This window comes from Leiobunum rupestre, chromosome 11 (assembly GCF_980474605.1).
Source record: "Leiobunum rupestre chromosome 11, qqLeiRupe1.1.hap1, whole genome shotgun sequence".
Lineage (NCBI taxonomy): Eukaryota > Metazoa > Arthropoda > Arachnida > Opiliones > Sclerosomatidae > Leiobunum > Leiobunum rupestre.
In genome coordinates, this window is record NC_143394.1 from 17,408,322 (window position 1) to 17,429,719 (window position 21,398).

A 21,398-nucleotide genomic window follows, 5' to 3' on the forward strand; every position below is an offset into this window, starting at 1 on the left:
GACACGTTTATTAAGCGTCCTTCACGAGTAAGGCACTAGGACACGTTTATTAAGCGTCCTTCACGAGTAAGGCACTAGGACACGTTTATTAAGCGTCCTTCACGAGTAAGGCACTAGGACACGTTTATTAAGCGTCCTTCACGAGTAAGGCACTAGGACACGTTTATTAAGCGTCCTTCACGAGTAAGGCACTAGGACACGTTTATTAAGCGTCCTTCACGAGTAAGGCACTAGGACACGTTTATTAAGCGTCCTTCACGAGTAAGGCACTAGGACACGTTTATTAAGCGTCCTTCACGAGTAAGGCACTGAGACGCAATCGTCGAGCGTCTCTCACTAGTAAGTCGCCAACACTTAGTTAGGTCTCCTTTAAGAATAAGGCACTAAAAGACGTTTGTTAGGCGTCTTTCACAAATATGGCAATAAGGAAGACTATTGTTATGCATTCTCCACGCATAAGTACTTCGGTTCCGAATAGATTATTCGTGAAATCTACTTTTATGAGCTTCTCTCAATTCTTCTTTTGATGGTGGGTCAATCATTCCTCTGGTTGGGTGTATACGTTTGGGATGATCTTCTGGTAGCTCTTCTCTTTTTTTCATGGAGCCCTTACGTTGATATTTTGTATATTATTCCGCAAAAAACAAGTATACTTCTGATTATATAAAATCATCTTACCTTGAATTGAGCTCTGTTTTCAAATATATCTTCCAGCAACCCATCCATGTAAGTATACGTTTTCGGTTCCATAACTGGAACTACATACCACGCCTTAGTGCGCTTGCTAAAGCACCTGGTATCTCTGATTGTTTAATGATTATCAATATCTGTCATTGTTATATGTATAAGTCTGATAGACGTCTGTAGAAACTTACCTTAACGTACCATCCTTGGTTCGTGCTTGGGGACGGTCTACATGATGGTTGTGGTCTATGCAAGCCAACTTTACGCGCATGTCCAGACTTTCATAACTATAAAAAAATACTCAGATCTTATTTCAAACATATGATCAAGAGAAATGTGTCTGATGAACTATTTTTATTTCCTTACCTGAAAGCAAATCGCTTTGATGCATACATCAGAATTAGGCTATGATAATTTTCTAGAAATCCTGTGTGTCTGAAGTTGACGTAATACCCCATATTGTTAACAATGTAAGGGCGTTTTACGAATTTTATCAGCGCTTCCAATACATCCGAATTTGGTTTCAGCCATTCATGTTCTTCTAATTGCTCAGGTGTGAGGTCATCATGAGCGCAAGCTAGTGGTCCATTAAATGTCATTGGATTAAACCATTCGTGCCGGTTGCATACATGATTTAATGTAGTGTACCAGATACCCTAAATTTGAAAATTAAGTAACGAGAATGGAACCATGATTTTATAATTGTAAGTATATACAAGCATCGTTTCCTTAGACCCATGACATTCTCTTGCGGCATACCAAAAATGGTTCCTAATGAGTGGTGCCCAGTGGGCCAATGCTTCAAACCCTTTTTTCTGTGATAGCTATATGTATAAGGACCATTATGGTATAATCGATTTTAATAAAAACTAAAAGCAAAATAATACATACTTCCATTAATTTCTTCAAAATATTTTTAGAAGCGTGCCATATGTCCCAAGAATGTTTTACTTCTTCATATATACCTTGTTTTTTTTCTATTTTCATAGATAACTATTAGATAAAATGTCTAAATTACGTTTAAAAAATTATCTTACTGAGCAAGGCAGTGACTTGTACGTGAGCATCGGTAACAACTTCTTTGATTTTGCATCTAAACTGTTGCGAAAGCTCATGGGTTTCAGAAAATGCAAGCTCAAAGGCAAGTATTTCCATGTTTGTACTCTTTCCCTTGGCGTGCCTGACATCCCTGGATTTCATGGATAATACTTTTTTGGATGTCGTGTCCGCTAGTGTATACTGGCAATCCTTTGCACAGTGACCCGGAGAATCGTTCCTAGCATCGCCAGCTAATATTAAATTTCGACCTCTAAGTTCCTCGAAGGTTTTTAACTGACTCTTCTCCCAGAATTCGTTGACAGCCGGTGCAATTAAATGGTATTGATAGCTTTAAAAAATTAAAATTATATAATTTTGTTTCGCAACTGGTGTTAGCAAAAATATTGGCGAAAATACGCCATAATGTATAAATGGGCTACATATTAGACAACAATTACGGTGCGGTCGTCAAACGTCCCTACAAAAGCAATCATCTTAAAGGGAATATAATCTCGGGTATTTTTGTCGCCCTCCAAGGGTTCCAATATTGTCCCCTGCCTCCCATGGCTTTTCACACTTGCGGCGCTGATTATTGCCTTATTTTGGAAGGAATCCCGGAAATTGATGGGGAAATTTTATATCGATTAATATATCATTTACACTTTTTACAATCGGTTGAAGTGTTTAGTAGGAGACCGGCGAAACCACAAAAAATGGGTACTGCCCACGTTCTGGACCACCGAACAAAGGGTCCTATAAAATGGGAAAATGACAAACTTCTTGCTGCTCGATTTCCAAATAATTTACAATGGCGAGGAGGGAGCTACATGTTTAATCGATTGACTTATCGCTTGATTTGATAATTGATAATCAGCTAGGCTAATACCCAAGGCACCACCTTAGGCCTAAGTCATCAAGCGACTTTTGAAGCCTTTAATTCAGGTGACCGCGTTACAATGCGTAGAAGGGTGGTGGCAAGCCCTGCATGCAACGCGCCACCCCAAATAGTACCAGAGTAACAGAACAACGAACGGTGGCGACTACGTACCAGGTCATATTAGTGCACACAAATCTCCTTAGGATTGTGTATAGAGCATTTTCAACCGAGGGGGTAGCCTCTTAAGAAATATGGTGTACAAATAGCGCGAAATCAAAATAATTATTTCCGGAAATGTTACAAATCCACGATAAATATTAGAAATATCGGAAATATTTGAGAAATATCGGAAATATTTGAGAAATATCGGAAATTTGAGAAATATCGGAAATATTTGAGAAATATCGGAAATATTTGAGAAATATCGGAAATATTTGAGAAATATCGGAAATATTTGAGAAATATCGGAAATATTTGAGAAATATCGGAAATATTTGAGAAATATCGGAAATATTTAGGTAACAAAGTATGAAAGGAAAAAACTTACTCGCTGTAAGTGTCTTTCTTGAAAAATAATATTTTCGAATGTCGCATGAACAGCGCAATTTTCCCATACATATTTCCAGACAAAGGAATGCAACTGGCCACAGTTATGTTACCAGAATATAGGCCATGAAACAACGGCTGGCTGCTCCATCGCCCCTAAAAGATAAGAGATGAATTTCAATACATATGAATGAAACATTGTCTTTAAAGTCTGCAGACATTCCCCGAGCGAGGTGCCTGGCGGGGAGTGTTCAACACGGTTTACACGTTTATTAGTTGCCATAGTTACACACCCTTTTATAACAGAGCGGATCCGACACAGGGCGGAGCTCAGCATACAATTTTAGCGTTTTAAAGTTATGAAAAGTTACGAAAATTATAACAACATTTAGAACCTCATACAATAAACATTCTACCAACGCAAAACAATTAATCATATAAGGCCAGTCAAAAAGGGAATACAGAACATCTTGCCGTTTAGTCCACAATAAATCCAGCTCATCAATAACAAGTACAATGGCTTTCTGAGACTTTGAAAACAAGTTTTGAATAATTTGAAGTGATTGATTAATGCTCACTGTATCACCGGTTAATTGTTTGACAATTTGAACGTAACACTGGTGAGGTGCTGTTAAATTCATGGCATTTACTTCAACTAAATGGAAATCCGGTAGGAATCCAGCTTCCATGTTTTCTTTCAAATAGCGTAAAACTCTTTTAATTGTCTGAGTTTTGCACGGTAATAACGAATCATGGCGTCAAATAAACCGGGGAACGTGGCTTCCCGAATCGCACGACCAATTGGCATGTACTAAGGTCAAAATATCGGAAACATTGCGACGCAAACGTTTGAAACAAATATCTGTTCTCAAGCTCGGAATATTTGGTCTTTTTTCTTCGAATTAGCCTGGGCGGCGGCCAAGAGGAAGACTGTAGAGGAAGACGCCAAATACGACGGAGCCAAAGGGTCAGTGCGGGTCAAGTCCTTCACCAACGATTTCCCGTCGATCCACCAGAAATGCATAAATTTAAACCATTTAAATGAAACAAGTACCTTCGCAGATTGTAATGGGCCCTAATGTTTATTACATTTTTGTTCCGTTTAGTACATTGGACGTGGACGGGCTGCATGATACATATTATGCTACTAGTCTACTTCTAGGGAAGAGGCAGAGTAATTAATTTTTATAACATATTATAACGTACAATAAACTTCGGTTTCATAAATGGAGTTTAAACCCGGTTTTATAAGAATCAGAGCTTTCAGAGGAGCTTTCCATTTTTTCATATCCGAAAATTCTCAGGGGGTATATTGTATTATGCGCGCGGTACAAGTGGTTTTTTTTTTTAAAGTAAATGACTTTTAGATGTAATTTGACCTTCCGAATCGTTTAAAACTATTACCAAATTTCTAGGACTATAAAGCCCAGTTCACACAATTGAATTAATTGGGCCACTTAATTGTATTCAACTAATTGTAAGCAAGAAAAATGTATAGTGTGAATAGAAAAAGTGGGAAAAATGTTACAATTTTCGGTTCACTTTATACATTTCTCTCGTTTACAATTAGTTGGACCCAATGAAGTGGCTCAATTAATTCAATTGTGTGAACTGGGCTTAAGAATGTACAATTCAATCATTTTTGTGGATTTTGGCCGTCAACTTCCAAGATGGTTGCAAAAGCACAACGTAGAGCGTGAGGGACACTTCACCAGGAATTTGCGAATTCATCGTACCCCTGAAATCGCATTTCCCTGCTGTTTGATTTGTGCTTGTTGCAGCCTACTTCCAGGGGCTAGTAGGCCAAACTTTGAGGCTCCCTGACCGACGTCCCTGGCGCTCTTTTAACTTATCGTAGGAAAATGGGACAAAAACCGGCATAATTCTCAGCTCATCCCCTACAACTCCTTATAAATTTTGCATAACCTTTGGAAACACCACTTTTTTTCGTCCAAATTCAATTTGGGAAATAGCAGAGCCTGCGAAAGTATTGTTTGAAGCGTATAATAAAGGATAATATCCATACTACTGTGGATACTTCTCTTAAAGGGAATATAACCTGCAAAGCAATCTTTACGGAAGACCCCTTCAATTTTTCAAATGTCCCTGTACAGTGGCGCCAAACATTTTTAAAGCCAAAGGCAAGAGCGGCCAGAGCTGCAAGCGTTGGTGTGCCACACCAAATACCTGAGGTTATATTCCCTTTAAGATATTGTAATCGATTCGGCGTTCGAATCGATTACAGAAGCATTTCGATTGGCTTTCTTAGTGCCCGCCAGGATGACACGCTCTGTCGCGTGGCCGAGACGTCAGCGATTATCACGTGACAACGCATCCGGGCCGAAAAGCCTATAAAGGCAGAAGTCAACTAATTAGCCTTCTCAGTTTACATAGAGCCACGTTGTGGCAAATGCAAGAAGCTCATGAACTGCTCGATTTTCGTCTGCAAAGCAGAGGCTTTATTGAAAAATCGTCTGACGAAAATCCAGCAGTTCATGAGCTTCTCGCATTTGCCCCCTGTGCCCCCCCCCCCCCCCGGCTATGCCACTGAGTGCAAATAACAGCCTCTTTCCTCTATACTAGAGGAAGAGGCTAAAAATTGAATACTTTCGAAAATAATCAAACCTTGCTGTGTCTTTTGGCGTTACTCCCTGGACCTATGCACCTATAATTCACTTCAACTGCTGTTCCAACATTCCTTGTCTTATATTCAAGAGGTTCGGAGCAGCCTTTGCACTTTGCACCATATGCTGTCTTCACTAAAGCGAGTAATGTTGGCAGATGTACCAGTGCCATCTCGTCTTTTACATTGTATTTAATTGGTTCTGTAGTAGCCTAAAAAAAACACTTTTAGAAAACAACTTTCTAGTAATGTATTAGTTCCAGTCTAAATCGTAAAAATATAATACGGACAGGTAAACAACAGTAATATGTACCCTTACGTCAACGTTAACTTGGTTGTTCCCGTAGGTGAGAATAGTCACCACAGGGCCAGATTAAGTAGATATCAAAATTTATACATTTCAGCACTTCATCTTAAAGGGAATATAACCTCCAACGCGATCTGAATGAAATACCCAACAATTTCAGGAATTACCGTTGGGGCGCGACATACCACTAACAAAGCAGCGCCGGAAATTTTAAAGCCGAAGGAGGCAACAAATGTTGGAACTTTTAGCGGGCGACGAAAATACTAAAGGTTATATTCCCTTTAACGTACGTCGACGGGTCGGACATTCAAAGTTCAATTCAGAGTCGGGGATGGTTACTGTTCGGGGACACCTTTCTTGGACATTGGAGGGGATTATTTTTTCGTTGTACTTCATTTCGAACTTCTGACTAACGACCATAGAAATCAGAAGGTAATTAAAACGATTTTTCCAATGGCGGAATGCCCGCCGATTAGAACCGCAGCTTTGGCTTTACTAGAGCTCGGCGAAACAGATAAATTAATCGCTAAAGTTTTGATTAATTATAAAAATTACCATTAACTATTTATCCATGGATATTATCCACGACAATTTAACATGTAAAATAATCGGGTTTCTTTTTTCGGATAATTTTCGTTTGTGGATAAAAATAAATTAAGTGATTATTTCTTATCCAAACGCCGAGCTCTAGGCGTTACTAAAATATAGCGGAATCCGCCGGTGGTGGCCTCTCCCACTTGTTTTGTAGTTAAAACGTCTACCTTCGTTACCAATGAAGAATATTGTAAAAAGACGGCGTTACCGACTAATCCGGCAGTTTCAAATCGGCACGCGGTATACCATAAGGTTATGTATTTGTACCCCGCCGTTCCGCTGGGCACTACGGCGGCACACAAGACAAAGAGTCATGCCGGACAAAAATGCACTTTGCGAAACAAACGTTCGGCCAGTGAGACAGCCATAAAGACAGGCTCACATATGGCAAACAAACGCCCTCATCATGGCCCAACAAAAGGCGACACCATGGGCTGCCCTAATTCCCACCCTCGCACAGCTGAGGACTAGAGTGACTTCGTCTTCCACCACAACTATCCTCCCCAGTAGGATATTGAATGCCAAGTATGGAACACCCCCGAGGTTCCAGTGACCCAGCGCCCCGAGCACGTGACACCCCAAGGACTCCAGTGACCCAGCAAACCGGGTGTGGACCGCCCCCAAGAGCCCCGCGACTCCGAACGCCGGGTGTGGAGCCCCTCAAGAGCTCCAGTGACCCCATAGGAACATCGCACTGTGACGTTGCAAGACGTCACCCATGCTTTTTCCTATACAAATAATATTCCCTCAAAATGGCGGCCATGGCCAAAGCTACAGAGTGCCATGTCCGCTATTGCTAAAATCGTTCTACCCTTTCAAAAATAACTGTAGGTTTTTCCCACGGTGTTCCAGTTTGGAATGGTCTTATGGTTCCATATGTTTTTTGCACTTTTTTAAGGCCTTTTAACCAGTAGCCTTGTTATATAGCGTAGGAGGGTGGTGGCAGGCCCTTCTTGCCACGCGAGCTTACCGTCCGCTATGCAATCGTGTTGGCCGCATTAATGCCAAATTCTTCCTCTTTGGCCCCCAATTTGAGTTGCCCCCAACCTGACGGACGATCTCCGGTTGGCCACCTGCCGTCCGGTCCCTACACTTCCCATTAACCTCAGCAAATTGTTAAGTGCACTTAAAGGTAAACCAAAGATTACTGGGAAAAATCATTTGACCAGTGGGGAGATGACCTACTAACTCTACACAGAAGAAGTGATTCCAGTTTTTCACGCAGTGCCACTAACTGGGATTGAACCCAGCTTCTATTGCTTAGAGGCGAAAGTGCTAACCACTCCGCCACCCAACCTTCTACAAAGTCAAACTTCAATTCATTCCCACAATTTCACATGTCATTAGATACATTATACATAATCCAATCTATTTAGATTTATCCACACTAACACGATATTTCCAAGAATTGTAGGAAACATTTATTTGCTAAAAGGACATCCAATTAAAACTATACACATTGTGAATTTTTATCGTGACTGATGAATATGTAGACATTTCCATACTAAATATCAGAATTTTTTTTGTCTTGTGAGTGAAAATCATTTAGGTTAGGGTAGGTTAGGGTAGGTTATAGGTCGAGAGGCTCATCGCATTCAACAAATTTCTACTCAGTATCTATATTAAGTTATGTAACCACTTTACTGCAATCAAAGCTACAGGTTTTTCTACCTACTACAGGGAGTGCTCAGCCTTTGGTTGAGGGCCCCTTTGTCAAGTTCAACCCTGGGCCCCTATTCCTATACTTACGCCAGTGGTCATATCTTTTGTCAAAGTAGCACAGCATTTTTTTAAATAAATATGTTACTCTACCTTAGTTGTTTTTATTCTAAAGCAAACAAAAGCCAATAACAAAGAACGTACTTTTATAGTTGGCTCTATTAGAAGAGATTCCAATTCAGATCCAATTTCCTCCACCTCAGGTACAATCTCCTCCATTTCTTCATCATCCGTCTTATTATGACCCATATAAGTTAACTGATTTACAGAAAATGCTAAATATTAATAATTCTTACTAGCTCAGTAGAAAAATCACTTGCTTCAGTGAACGTGTGAGTGAAATTTAGCATATTTTCATCATTATCTTCCTCACTAAATTAACATATATTATTCAATACAAAATTTAATAAACTAACAGCCTTTAACAGTTATTGAAAGAACCTTACTCTGAATTTTCCAAAACACCAGTCATTTCGTGTTCTACTTCACTAGTCATTTTTGCACCTTCGTCATCACTTATATCTTGATATTCCTGATGCGCTAAATCTTCAAACTCCTTGTCTGACTCAGACTCATCTAATCTATAATTATAAAATATTAGGGAAACAAAGGTTGTTCTATATTTGCAAACGTTAACAATGATAACCAGTGGTGTATCCAGGGGGGTGGAACAGGCAGCACATGCCCCCGATGAAATGTATGGTTGTATATACAATGTTTTTACTTTTAGTTTTATTTTTTCAATTGTCGAAACGAAATATTTAAGTCGTATTTTTCAGTGAAAAATTCGTTTAATTTATATACATATATATGTCTATATATCTATATTTTTTTTAAAAGTAGTAACACCCTCACAACTGTCTAGCATTATCAAGATATAAAAGTACTACGTACATTGGAGAATATAAATTTTTAAAATGACTTTCCAAAGTCTTGGTCTTTGAAGCTGGTGTTGAGAAAAGGTTTCGCCCTTGGTATTTCTCTGGTGTCGGATTTGGGGTCACCTCGGGATCCGATTCCATCGCCAAACCATATGCAATATGTGACACATTTTCTATGATATTTGTAATTAAAACAATGACATGGCAATAGTTTTACACATCTGCTCCCATATTAAAATACGTTAAGACCAAATTAAAGATTTAGACAGCATTATTTGACATAAACACTTAAATAATCATAATACTTAAGTCCCCCCCCTCCCCCCCCTTATGCTTAAGTTAGCTATTGACTACTATTCTTATTTTCCAGGTGTAGGAGAGTGCGGACAACCACTCAGTTCTAACGCCAAGGGATAGGCTGAGTAGGCTGTTCAAGAGGGGCCCACAATCTGTCAACTATTGATAGACGTGATTGAACACGCATGCAACCAAAAGTTTGCAATAATTATGGCTAACTTTTTGTTGCGTAACCAATCACACTGAACCTTATGCCAGCAGTGGAAGAGGAATCGAAACAATGTAAAATTGCTTGCGGCACTCTTTAAGCACTAGACAACAACAACTTGCACTTAGTATTACCATTAGTCTAAGGAAAATTAGGCCTCAGGGCTTATCAAGAAACCCTGTATTGTTGTCCAAAACAGTATTTTTTTTTTCATCATTTACCCTACGTTACATGGTGGCAGATATGTAAAACAATGATAATGGAAATACAGATACTTACTTGGTTGTGGTTTTCGTTCATAAGTTCGAATTGGCTTCACAAAAATTTGGTGATCAGTTTGGCTGCCAAAGTCCCTAAAATACTTAATTGGTGTCTGTGTTGTCGCAGACTCCTTCCGACTCTCTGTTTGAATTGATAAATCAACTGTGACTGGTACAGCTTGAACGTACACAGAATGGCGTGTTGAAATTGGTGGCGCAATACTCGCAGTTGCACTGTTTTGAGGCTCATTTCTAATAAAAATAATCAAAATAATGAGTAAATTGTAAGGAGCCAAAATCAAGGATTCATTCCCACTTACAATTTACGGATAAGAAGGTCAATGAATGGATCAATGGCCATACCTCTCTTCTTTCTTTCCAACTGAAAGAGCCTAAATGATTCTTCATTGCAGGTAATTTTATGTTTGGCATCTAAATCGAAATTAATTACTATTAAAATAATAAAGCAATCATAATTGTAAAACAGTCTTACTTTTCTCCATATTTCACAGTCGAAAGCTATAAACACTACTTTATACTGATCGATAAATAATGGTTTTAGATACAGGCTTAGGCGTAAGACTGAACCGAGTACAAAATGACAGTTACACTGTTAAAAGCGTCTACAGCATAGGTCTACAGCCTCATCACGAATACACAAATACGTTATAAAATAATGGACTGTAGCTTGTAGGGCATTTGCCTTAGAAATAGTATGTTAGTTAAAACTTATTAAGTCTTTGTAAAATGACATCATTTTCAACCAATCGTAAAATATGCTCCTTATAAGACACACCTTCCCGAGCAAACTTTGATTCTTACTCAACTTGTTTTAATTTCTATGCTGGCGACATCTACCTTCAGAAAAACCAGTTAGACCAGAGCCGCCACTTGCTTTAAGTTTGACAACTAATAATTTTCGAGCTTTAAAATTTGAAATGCCAAGGAGGCAAAACGACGGGCTTAGTATTTGCGCAGCAAAGGTAATAAGTTTTATGTGGTTGAACTAATATAACAATATTTTTTGAGTTTTAAATTATTTTTCTATGCAGGCCTTAGTTGGGCACTTTTATTAGAGACATTACAAACATATAATTTTTAATTTTAGAAAGCACTAATATTTTAACAAATTATAAAATTGGGATGTAATTCTTGTAAAGCACTACGTCTCATAAATGGGCATATATTATAACAAAAACAGTTCTTCGAACTGAAAAAAAAACAGTTTAGAGCTCGTTAAATGTGAAGCCTTAAAGGGACATATATTATTTTTATTGTTGATTAATATGTCAAATTCATTTAAAGTATTAAAAAATATTCCTGTGAACAACAGAATGACGTCATTCCGCCTTTCAAATCACAGTCCACTGCTCCTCCAATTTTTAACACAAAATCTTTTATCCAAATTTGCCCACAAAGGTATCCATATTTATATTTATTTTCTTCCCTACACATTTAACATAAAAATTTTAAAATTTATTATTATTTATTATTTATTTATTGCAATAATCTGCAACAAAAATAAAATAATAATAAGAATAAATTTTAAAACTTTTTATGTTAAATGTGTAGGGAAGAAAATAAATATAAATATGGATACCTTTGTGGGCAAAATTGGATCAAAGATTTTGTGTTAAAAATTGGAGGAGCAGTGGACTGATTTGAAAGGCGGAATGACGTCATTCTGTTGTTCACAGGAATATTTTTTAATACTTTAAATGAATTTGACATATTAATCAACAATAAAAATAATATATGTCCCTTTAAGGCTGCACATTTAACGAGCTCTAAACTGTTTTTTTCAGTTCGAAGAACTGTTTTTGTTATAATGTATATGTGACCGTCGATATATTTTGGTTGCGATACCGGCGTTGCAGGTTGCTGTGAATAGCTCAAACAAACTTAACACATTAGAAGGATTGTGTGTATTCTGACCGTCGTACGTCTTGTTTCCTTGAAGATGTTTTATTGTAGCATCTATTAGGCTTATGGTTCAACTTTATCCAATCGTGTTGGCGCCATCTGTTTTTATTTATAGCAGACACTTTTGCCAAATATATTAAGGTTTAGTTTTCCAACAACACGAGAGATGGCGCCAACACGATTTGATGAAGTTCATTTTCTAGGCCTAACTCTCCAATTCAACAAATACTGTCCCGTGAAACTTATAACTAATAACTCCCCCAATTTGGAATGAAATAAATACTATTTACCCATAGGTGAAATAAAACCTGTACGCTTCAAAAACATCGTCTTTAATTCATTTATTTCTCCGATTAAATGTAATTAAAAAAGAATGCCTTAAGACGCCAATTTAAAACCATTTCTAAAAAAAATTAAAAATTACATTTTTGAAACTTTATTTTGTGATTTATTATTTCATAAATAATTGAAGAGTAAATAATAAATTTATTAATAACAAATCCTAAATTGTGTGTTGTAGTTTAATAAAAACCAATCGCACCATTGAACCATTTGAAATTAAATATTAATAATCAACTAAGCTAATACCAAGAAACCACACAGGCCTAACTATTCAATCCCAGCTTGTGGCAAGTACTCTCCCCTCCATTTTAAAGTGTTTTTCTCCGAGCTCTTCGGTTTTCCCTTTCCACAAAAACTTGTTGCTCGATTAACGGTAATAGTGAGTGTAGGGAGCTGTTGACTCGCGTGGCATGAAGGACTTGCAAGCACGGGGACCACCCTCCTAAGCATTGTAACCCACCAACGTGAATTAAAAGTCGCTCGATGACCAAAGGTGGTGCCTTGTGTATACTAGCCTAGCTTAATAAATTGTTATTATACTCGCTAACCCAAATAGCTGTGTCATATAATCAACTAAATCCTAGTACTATTCTCCTTAGAATTCTGATAAACTTTAGGTCTTGCCCAGACTTGTTTTTCTCTCTCAGGATATGTAAGACATCATTTCTTAAGCTTGAATTTCTCTGAATAGAAAAGTCGAAGAAAATACGCGAGCGCCAAAATTGCCTTGTCCTCGAAATTTTGATTTAGATTCGTTGCGTAAATACAGGAACTGGAGTGGCCAGTTCTCCGAACTGCCTACGCCGGGTTTCAATGGAATACTCCAATTCATATCCTTATGGTAATAAGTGTTTTCTAAGAAATTACACTTATTCTTAGCGTTGTATTTTAAAGAATAATAGATCAGCAAGAACCTCACTTCGCATCAAAGCCTTATCTTAGAAAAGATTAACTCGAATTGTTTACATTTCATTTTTAGCGACAACTCTTTTATTACAATTAATTAGATTCATCGCTATCTTAGTGGGCGAAATTTGACAGAGAGTCTTCCAAAATTTGACACGGCATTATTTAGAAAATAAAAGGACTTGCCCCAGTGAGAGAATCTCGGAATGCTTGAAATTTGAGCGCTACATCAATACCATTATTTGCTGTTGAAATTGTGGTGTAATTCAGTGACATTAAAAAGCGGAAATTAAACATTTATGATGGAAGCATTTAAAATATTTGGTTTGATGCAAAATTAATATTATAAATAATTATAATATTATTAATAAGCTTCTTCAATCAAAGTGCAGTTCATTTTGTATTCAACAAGAGAGATAATATTTTCAAATTTAATATGAATTTAATAATAAACTTACTCGTAGTGTGTCTTAGATAAAAGTGTAGAGTATATTTTATCGTCAGCTGTTAAATGTTGGAAATGTTGGAATTGCGTTTGATAGATTTTAAAAACGAAATCTCATTGTACCCAAATCAAAAACATTCTTTGTTTTATTGAAATGATGATTGAATTTACTTTTTTCAAATAACCAAAAGTAGATTATTTAAGGTTAATTTCGATTGGTTCTAATAATAGTAATGATAATTAAGAAACAGTTTAAATTATATTAAATTGTTCATCTGAAATGATGAAATTCTTAGACTTATTTTGTTGTTCATTTAAACAATATTTAATTAACACTAGAAAGAAATAATTAGCTATTTTTCCAATTGTTATCTGTTCAATTTTAATCTACCTAATTATCGGTAAAAATAAACGCAATATCTCGTCTGATTGGACCAAATTGTAGCCTGTTACGTAAATTCGTCCGCTCCCAAATTGGAATGCAAAAAAATAACAATTTCTCAATTTTTGAGCATTAAGGTATTCTTGAGTAATTAACTAATTGTTATTAATTTTCCTTTCTTCGACGGTGCGCTACTCGCTTGATTTAAACTCGGATGTAGTACATAGATCATTAAGGACATTTTTACAGTTCGGGTAAACGCGATTTGGTTCACGATCTAGAATCCTACTTATGTTCCAATGGCCATGTTCTCCTTTAATTTTCCAATTGAAACCTTATTGGTGAAACACTCTCGGACCCAGAAAAGCGCTTTTGTCACGAGGACACCCGACCAAATAAAAGGAAAGAACGTGCAAATCCTGGCGACACTTATTAAGCGACTAGACGAACCAGTCCGCTTAACTAATGATTGCCCAAGCTCCGAACTTAAGATAGCCAGCTAGGACAATCTAGGACGGAGGGTTCAGTCAGTAACGGCAATCAAGACCGGAATAGCTGTACGACAGTTTAGCAAAGGCCTCGGACAGGGAGGGGGGCGGAAGGGGGGGAGGTTTCCTAAATTATTGCTGGCGGCTGCTTTTAAGTAAAGAGACGATAATCAGAGCAACAAAAGGCGCTCCAACTTCGTTAGCAAATTGATCCGAGTTCCTCGATCTTATCCGAGACCGATACGGGATAGCCAATCAGCCGGAAAGGCTTAATCGAAGAAAAGGGGGGGGGGGACTGGACCCCTTCGACCCCCCCTCGTCTCACGCTCCAAAAGCTCCAAAATTTGTTGGCCCTCAGCGATCCTTTCCCCCGCGTTTCCATTTGACCTTTACGGCTATTCCAAGCGCGATTACAAATGACTCGAAATGATCTTATTAGACTAAAGGTGGCGCTCCTTCCTCGGGTCAAAGGCTGGAGACGTTGCGATTGGACGCGGGGATTGTTTGAGGTTTGCTTTATTAGGTTTTAAAAGCTAAATTCAGTTAGATTAAAAACTTGGAATACTTTAAAATTCAGCTGAATTGTTTGTATTTGGACATGAGAGGTTAAGACCGTGGTTACACGTGTAGGAAACAAGCGGGTCTACATATCCCATAGTTTTAAACCAATCCTATATTTCTGAACTTTTACTATATTTTTGAACCTATACTATATTTTTAAACCTATCCTATATTTTTGAACCTATACTATATATTTAAACCTATCCTATATTCTTAAACCTATCCTATTTTTTTAACCTTTAATATATTTTCAAACCTATCCAATAGTTTTAAACCTATCCTATATTTTTAAAACTATCCTTTATTGTTAAACCTATCCTATATTTTTAAACCTATCCTAAAATTTTAAACCTATCCTTTATTTTAAACCTATTCTATATTCTTAAAACTATCCAATAGTTTTGATAGTATCCTATTTTTTATAACCTATCCTATATTTTATAACCTATAATATATTTTCAAAAACCTATCCAATAGTTTTAAACCTATCCTTTATTATTAAACCTATCCTATATTTTTAAACCTATCCTATATTTTTAAACCTATCCTTTATTTTTAAACCTATCCCATAGTTTTAAACCAATCCTATATTTTTAAACCAATCCTTTATTTTTAAACCAACCCCATAGTTTTAAATCTATCCTATACTTTTAAACCTATCCTATATTTTTAAACCTATCCTATATTTTTAAACCTATCCTAAAATTTTAAACCTATCATATATTTTAAACCTATTCTATATTTTTAAACCAATGCTATATATTTAAACCTACCCTATAATTTTAAACCAATGCTATATATTTAAACCTATCCTATAATTTTAAACCTATCCCGTATTTTTAAGTCCTCCTCGGCTGCCTTGCTTTGGCACTGCAATGAAAAACAGTTTGAAGTCCAGTCGCGGTAGCACAAACTCTACATTTGACTTTGACCGGGGAGTTTATGGAATCATCTATTGTACTGTAACTTGGTATAGAACATTCTCAATGGTATTTTTGGCCGATATTAAAGTTTAATTATTTAAATTTAATTAAGATTAAATTAATATCAAATTTATTAAAATGAAATATACATTAATTTAGATTTAAATAGATTAAATATTGAAATTAAATCAGATTAAATTAAATAGGATTAATTATTGAAATTAAATCAGATTAAATTAAATAGGATTAATTATTGAAATTGATTTAGGTTAAGTACTTAAATTGATTTAGGTTAAGTACTTAAATTTAACTAGATTAAATATTAAAATTAAAATGGATTAAATATTAAAATTAAATTAAATAAAATATTAAAATTAAATTAAATTAAATTAAATATTTAAATTAAATTAAATTAAATATTAACATAAAATAAAATAAATTTAAACTTAAGATAACATATTAAAATTAAATTAATATAAACTTAAAATAAAATAATTTAGATAACATTAAAATAAATTATTTAAGATTAAATATTAAAAAAATAATTAAAATTAAAAAATTTATTAAAACTTAATTTAAACTTAAAATAAATTAATTTAAACTTTAAATTAAATTAATTTAAAATAAAACTTAATTAATTTAAACTTTAAATTAATTGATTTAAAATAAAAAATAATTAATTTAAACTTAAAATAAATGAATTTAAACTTTAAATTAAATTAATTTAAAATAAAAAATAATTAATTTAAACTTAAAATAAATGAATTTAAACTTAAAATAAATGAATTTAAACTTAAAATAAATGAATTTAAACTTAAAATAAATTAATTTAAAATAAAAAATAATTAATTTAAACTTAAAATTAATGAATTTAAACTTAAAATAAATTAATTAAAACTTAATTTAAATTTAAAAAATAAATTTAAACTTAAAATGAATTATTTTAAACTTTAAGTGAATAATTTAAACTTAAAATGAATTATTTTAAACTTTAAATGAATAATTTAAACTTAAAATGAAATATTTTAAAGTTAAAGTGAATTATTTTAAAGTTAAAATGTATAATTTAAACCTATAATGAATAATTTGAACTTAAAACTAAAAAATTAATTAATTTAGATTAAATATTAAAAATTAATTAATTTAAACTTAAATAAATTAAATAAGATTAAATATGAAAAAATAGTTAATAAAATTAATAAATTTAGATTCAATATTTAAAATAAATTAATTTAAACTTAAAATATATTAATATAGATTAAATTAAACCAAAAATATATTAATTGAGATTAAATGACATTAAAAATCTGAAATTAAATTAATTGAGATTAAATGATATTAAAAATCTAAAATTAAATTAATTTATATTAAAGTACATTACATTAACAAACCAAAATTAAATAAATTTAGATAAAAGTACATTACATTAACAAACCAAAATTAAATAAATTTAGATAAAAGTACATTACATTAACATAGAAAAATTAAATTAATTTAGATTAAAATGCATTTAAAACTAAAATTAAATTAATTTAGATTAAAATGCATTTAAAACTAAAATTAAATTAATTTAGATTAAAATGCATTTAAAACTAAAATTAAATTAATTTAGATTAAAAGGCATTAAAAAACTAAAATTAAATTAATTTAGATTAAAGTACATTACATTAAAAAACTAAAATTAAATTAATTTAGATTAAAGTACATTACATTAATAAACTAGAATGAAATTAATTTTGAATGAATTAAATTACATTAATAAACGAAAATGAAATTAATTTTGAATGAATTAAATTAGATTAATAAATGAAAATAAAATTAATTTAAATTAAAAATTAAGTTAGAAAAAATAACGTTAAATATTAATTTAAATTAAAAATTAATTTAGAAAAAATGACGTTAACAATAAATTGAAATTAAAATTTATTTTAGAAAAAATTACGTTAAAAATTAATTTAGTGTAAATTGAATTAAAAATGAATAAAGAGTAAATTAAATTAAAAATTAATTTAGAGTAAATTATATTAAAAATCTAAAATTAAAATAGTTTAAAAACTACTTAATATTTAATAATTCCATAGACGAATTGAATGCTTAATATAATCTCTACCAGCGGCAATTTTCATAACAAAGAGTAATAAGGCAATAGCAATTTACGGTGATTAAAACACTTTTAAACGGCACTGCAAATAGAAGACGGTACATCAAAAAGAAATAATGGCCCGGAGAGGATCATTTAGCTCCGCTCGGGAGATGATCGTCCGAATGCGCCAATATTCACAGAGTTCCGAGCGATTACCAAAACCAAATGCGCAAAAGAGGTAATGTCTCGTGTGATCCAATGATTTTGCTTTCATATTAAAGCCAGTTACTAGATGGAGCAGTCTTCCTATATTTCCCTCATAATAACGTCGACTAAATGAGTACCGAAATAAAGAACTCATTTACGCAAATTGAGGACGCTTAAATAGTTTGATTAAATTCTGTGAAAATTCGGCGGGGCGTAACGATGAAATCTACCTACGGTGTCACCGTCTATCGGCGCAATTTAAAAAAACTACCAGCTCAATTAGATATATAACGATCATGGTTTCATGGGGTTCATCTAAATGGAATATTCAACGGTCGTTGTCCGAAGCGCCATCTTTTGACGTTACACAAAGCCTAAATTTACACAAATATTTAAATTTTTTTACCTTATTTTCAATAAACTAGTGTTGTAAGTCGAAAAAATTTCCGAAAAAAATAAAAAAAGGTTTCATTCCTAATGTTGTTTGCAAATTGAAATGAAGTGGCATTTTCGCCTCATTTTTTCGAATCTAAAAGTAAAACTAAACCTGTAGACTAGTTTAAACTGATTAACAATGTAACACTATTAAGGTTTTATAGTAAGTTTACTGATATTAGACATTTTATATCGATAAAAAGTTAAAAACATTAAAAACCCTTAAAAAGTAATTCATGTTTCAATTTTCTATTTTCCGAAAAACTAAAATTTTTATTAGACAAATATAGAAAGTCTAACCCCACCCAAATCTACCTAACCGAAATAAACCTAACTTCAGCTAACGTTGCCGAAAATCAATCCTATATAACCTAGCCTAAGGCAATACAACCTAATTTAATTTAACCTAACCTAACGCAACAGAATAATAATAATAATAATAACCTAATCTAACCTAAATTATCCTTACCTTAACTAAACCAGTCCAATGAAAACTAATCTAACCTAACTCAACAGAACCTAACCTAACCGAATGAAATATAACCGAACCAAACCTAATCCAAAATGATCTAAATTAACCAACCATAACCTAACCTAGCCTTAAATCAATCCAATCTAACCTAGCCTAAAATAATCCAACCTAACCTAACCCAGAAACAGACCTTACCTAACCTAACCCAACGCAACCTATCGTAACGTAAGCCAAAACTAAATAAAATATGAATTTTAAAAATTATGACCTATGGCCGATGAACTCATGTTGGAAGTAATAAAAAAGGGTTACACCACGATCTCAAGAGCCTGCTTATTGAAATATAGCCAATTGCAAAGTTATTTATTTATTGTTCGGTTGTACACATCGTAATTTTGTATAGTACATGTACCTATATTCGTTTTCAAATGTTTATATAGCGCACGCGCGCGTGAAAGTGAGTTTTTGGTTGCTGTTAAAAAAGGTGTTATTTTGCGCGTGTAAAAATAAATTAACGGCCAGTTCTGTTTTGAAATAAGAGGAAAAAGGTTTACCGGTTTTTATGTCGGAAAAGTTCGCGTCTTTTATTTCGCTGTTCACGACATTTTTTGGTCCGTCGAGCCGGATACATTCGTCAACTTGATTATGTTCCTCAACTAATCATCGAATCGGCTATCTTTCCGTGAGAGACAGTGAAAATTAGCGTGGATTCTCCGTTGGAAACCGTTTAAACCATCGATCATATCCCGATCGTAAACGAATCAACATAAGTCATCATGGATGTTCTGGTGAGAAGAAGAGCAGCTATCAAGGGACAGATCACCAGGATTGAAAATGCGGTGGGTCAAACAGCAACGAATCTATCTGACGTCGCCTTGAAGCTGTATGTAGACAAGGTGGAAAAACTATCGAAAGACTTGGATGAGGTTCACGATGCCGTAGTTGCAAATATCGATCCCGACGACGACGACTTCGCGGATCACGAAGATGAATACAACCCTCTAGTCGCTCGACTCGAAGATCTGACAATCCTACTCGTCACTGAATCAAATGAAAGAGCAGCAAACATTCCAGTGAGACAAGTCAGACCAGCTAGTGATGTACGTTTACCTAAGCTGGAACTTCCATCATTCAGCAGTGGTTACGTCGATTGGCTTCCATTTCATGATCTCTTCACGGCCACCGTACACAACAACGAATCGCTCACCGGAGCTCAGAAGTTTCAGTATTTGAAGTCATCATTACGAAACGAAGCAGCGCTCCTAGTTCAATCTATTCCGGTAACTGATGCTAATTATCTGGAAGCTTGGGATATCTTAAACAATCGGTTCAACAATACCCGGGAAATCATCGATGCACACGTAAAACGTCTCTTCAGTCAAACTAACGTCATCCAAGAATCTTCATCCGCTTTACGAACGCTCATCGATACCACCGCCGAATGCATAAGGGCGCTCAAGGTTCTCAAAGAACCAGTACAACATTGGGACTCCATACTACTTCATCTTGTAAAGGAAAAACTGGATTCAGAATCTCGCCGACAATGGGAACTTTCCCTGAGGGGGACCGAAACACCAACTTTCGAGGATCTCGTTACATTTCTTGAACAACGGGCCAGAGCCTTAGCAGCAGCTCCGCCTAAAACTACTGCAATCAAGTCGAAGCCTCCATTACATCAGAGACCGAGTACAAAGGCTCATCATGGTGCTCTGAGCGAGACGTGTCACTTTTGCAACGAAACACACTCTGTATACAAATGTACCAATTTTCTGAATGCATCTTCGGACGAGCGTTGGAACATGGTCAAGAGGAGTGCCATGTGTTTCAATTGCTTACGAACCGGTCATCAAAGCAATGACTGCAAATCTGGTCATTGTAGGAAATGCAACGCACGACATAACACACTTCTACATCAAGAGAAGGAATTAACGAAGACGAAGGCAACCTCCGGTGTAGTTTCATGCCCATCTCGTGAAATAATTGGATCAACCCAAGTTATCTTGGCAACCGCAATGGTCCAAGTCAAGGGACTTGACGAGCAACTTTATCCAGCCCGAGCGCTTCTGGACTCGGGTTCTCAAGCCAGTTTCATCACGGAACAATTCACGAGGAAACTAAGATTGAAGCGAACACGTTTCAACGTCTCAGTTGACGGAATTGGAGCAACCGGAATGAACACCTCTCAAGGCAGTGTCAT

The 21,398-nt window shown here is 34.9% G+C and overlaps 1 protein-coding gene across 1 annotated transcript; it reads right to left on the reverse strand.

Moving 5' to 3' along the window:
• Positions 1 to 437: 437 nt before the first annotated feature.
• Positions 438 to 10,861, reverse strand: LOC149921864 (uncharacterized). Its single transcript, XM_090163388.1, has 16 exons — positions 10,528 to 10,861; positions 10,355 to 10,466; positions 10,054 to 10,286; positions 9,283 to 9,442; positions 8,835 to 8,969; positions 8,685 to 8,760; positions 8,533 to 8,622; positions 5,771 to 5,980; positions 3,147 to 3,301; positions 1,722 to 2,071; positions 1,576 to 1,661; positions 1,401 to 1,508; positions 1,051 to 1,340; positions 876 to 971; positions 679 to 802; positions 438 to 608 (listed from the first exon to the last, which is right to left on the reverse strand). The coding sequence occupies exons 1-16, from the start codon at positions 10,535 to 10,537 to the stop codon at positions 480 to 482; spliced, it is 2,364 nt and encodes a 787-aa protein (XP_090019514.1). The 5' UTR covers positions 10,538 to 10,861; the 3' UTR covers positions 438 to 479.
• Between the last annotated feature and the right edge of the window lie 10,537 nt (positions 10,862 to 21,398).

Excerpts from the sequence above, each read along its gene's own strand:
- LOC149921864 (XM_090163388.1), bottom strand. Across the intron at positions 1,341-1,400 it reads GGTCTAAGGAAACGATGCTT|GGTATCTGGTACACTACATT; the intron begins GTATATACTTAC and ends TTTCAAATTTAG. Across the intron at positions 803-875 it reads ACCAAGGATGGTACGTTAAG|AGATACCAGGTGCTTTAGCA; the intron begins GTAAGTTTCTAC and ends TTAAACAATCAG.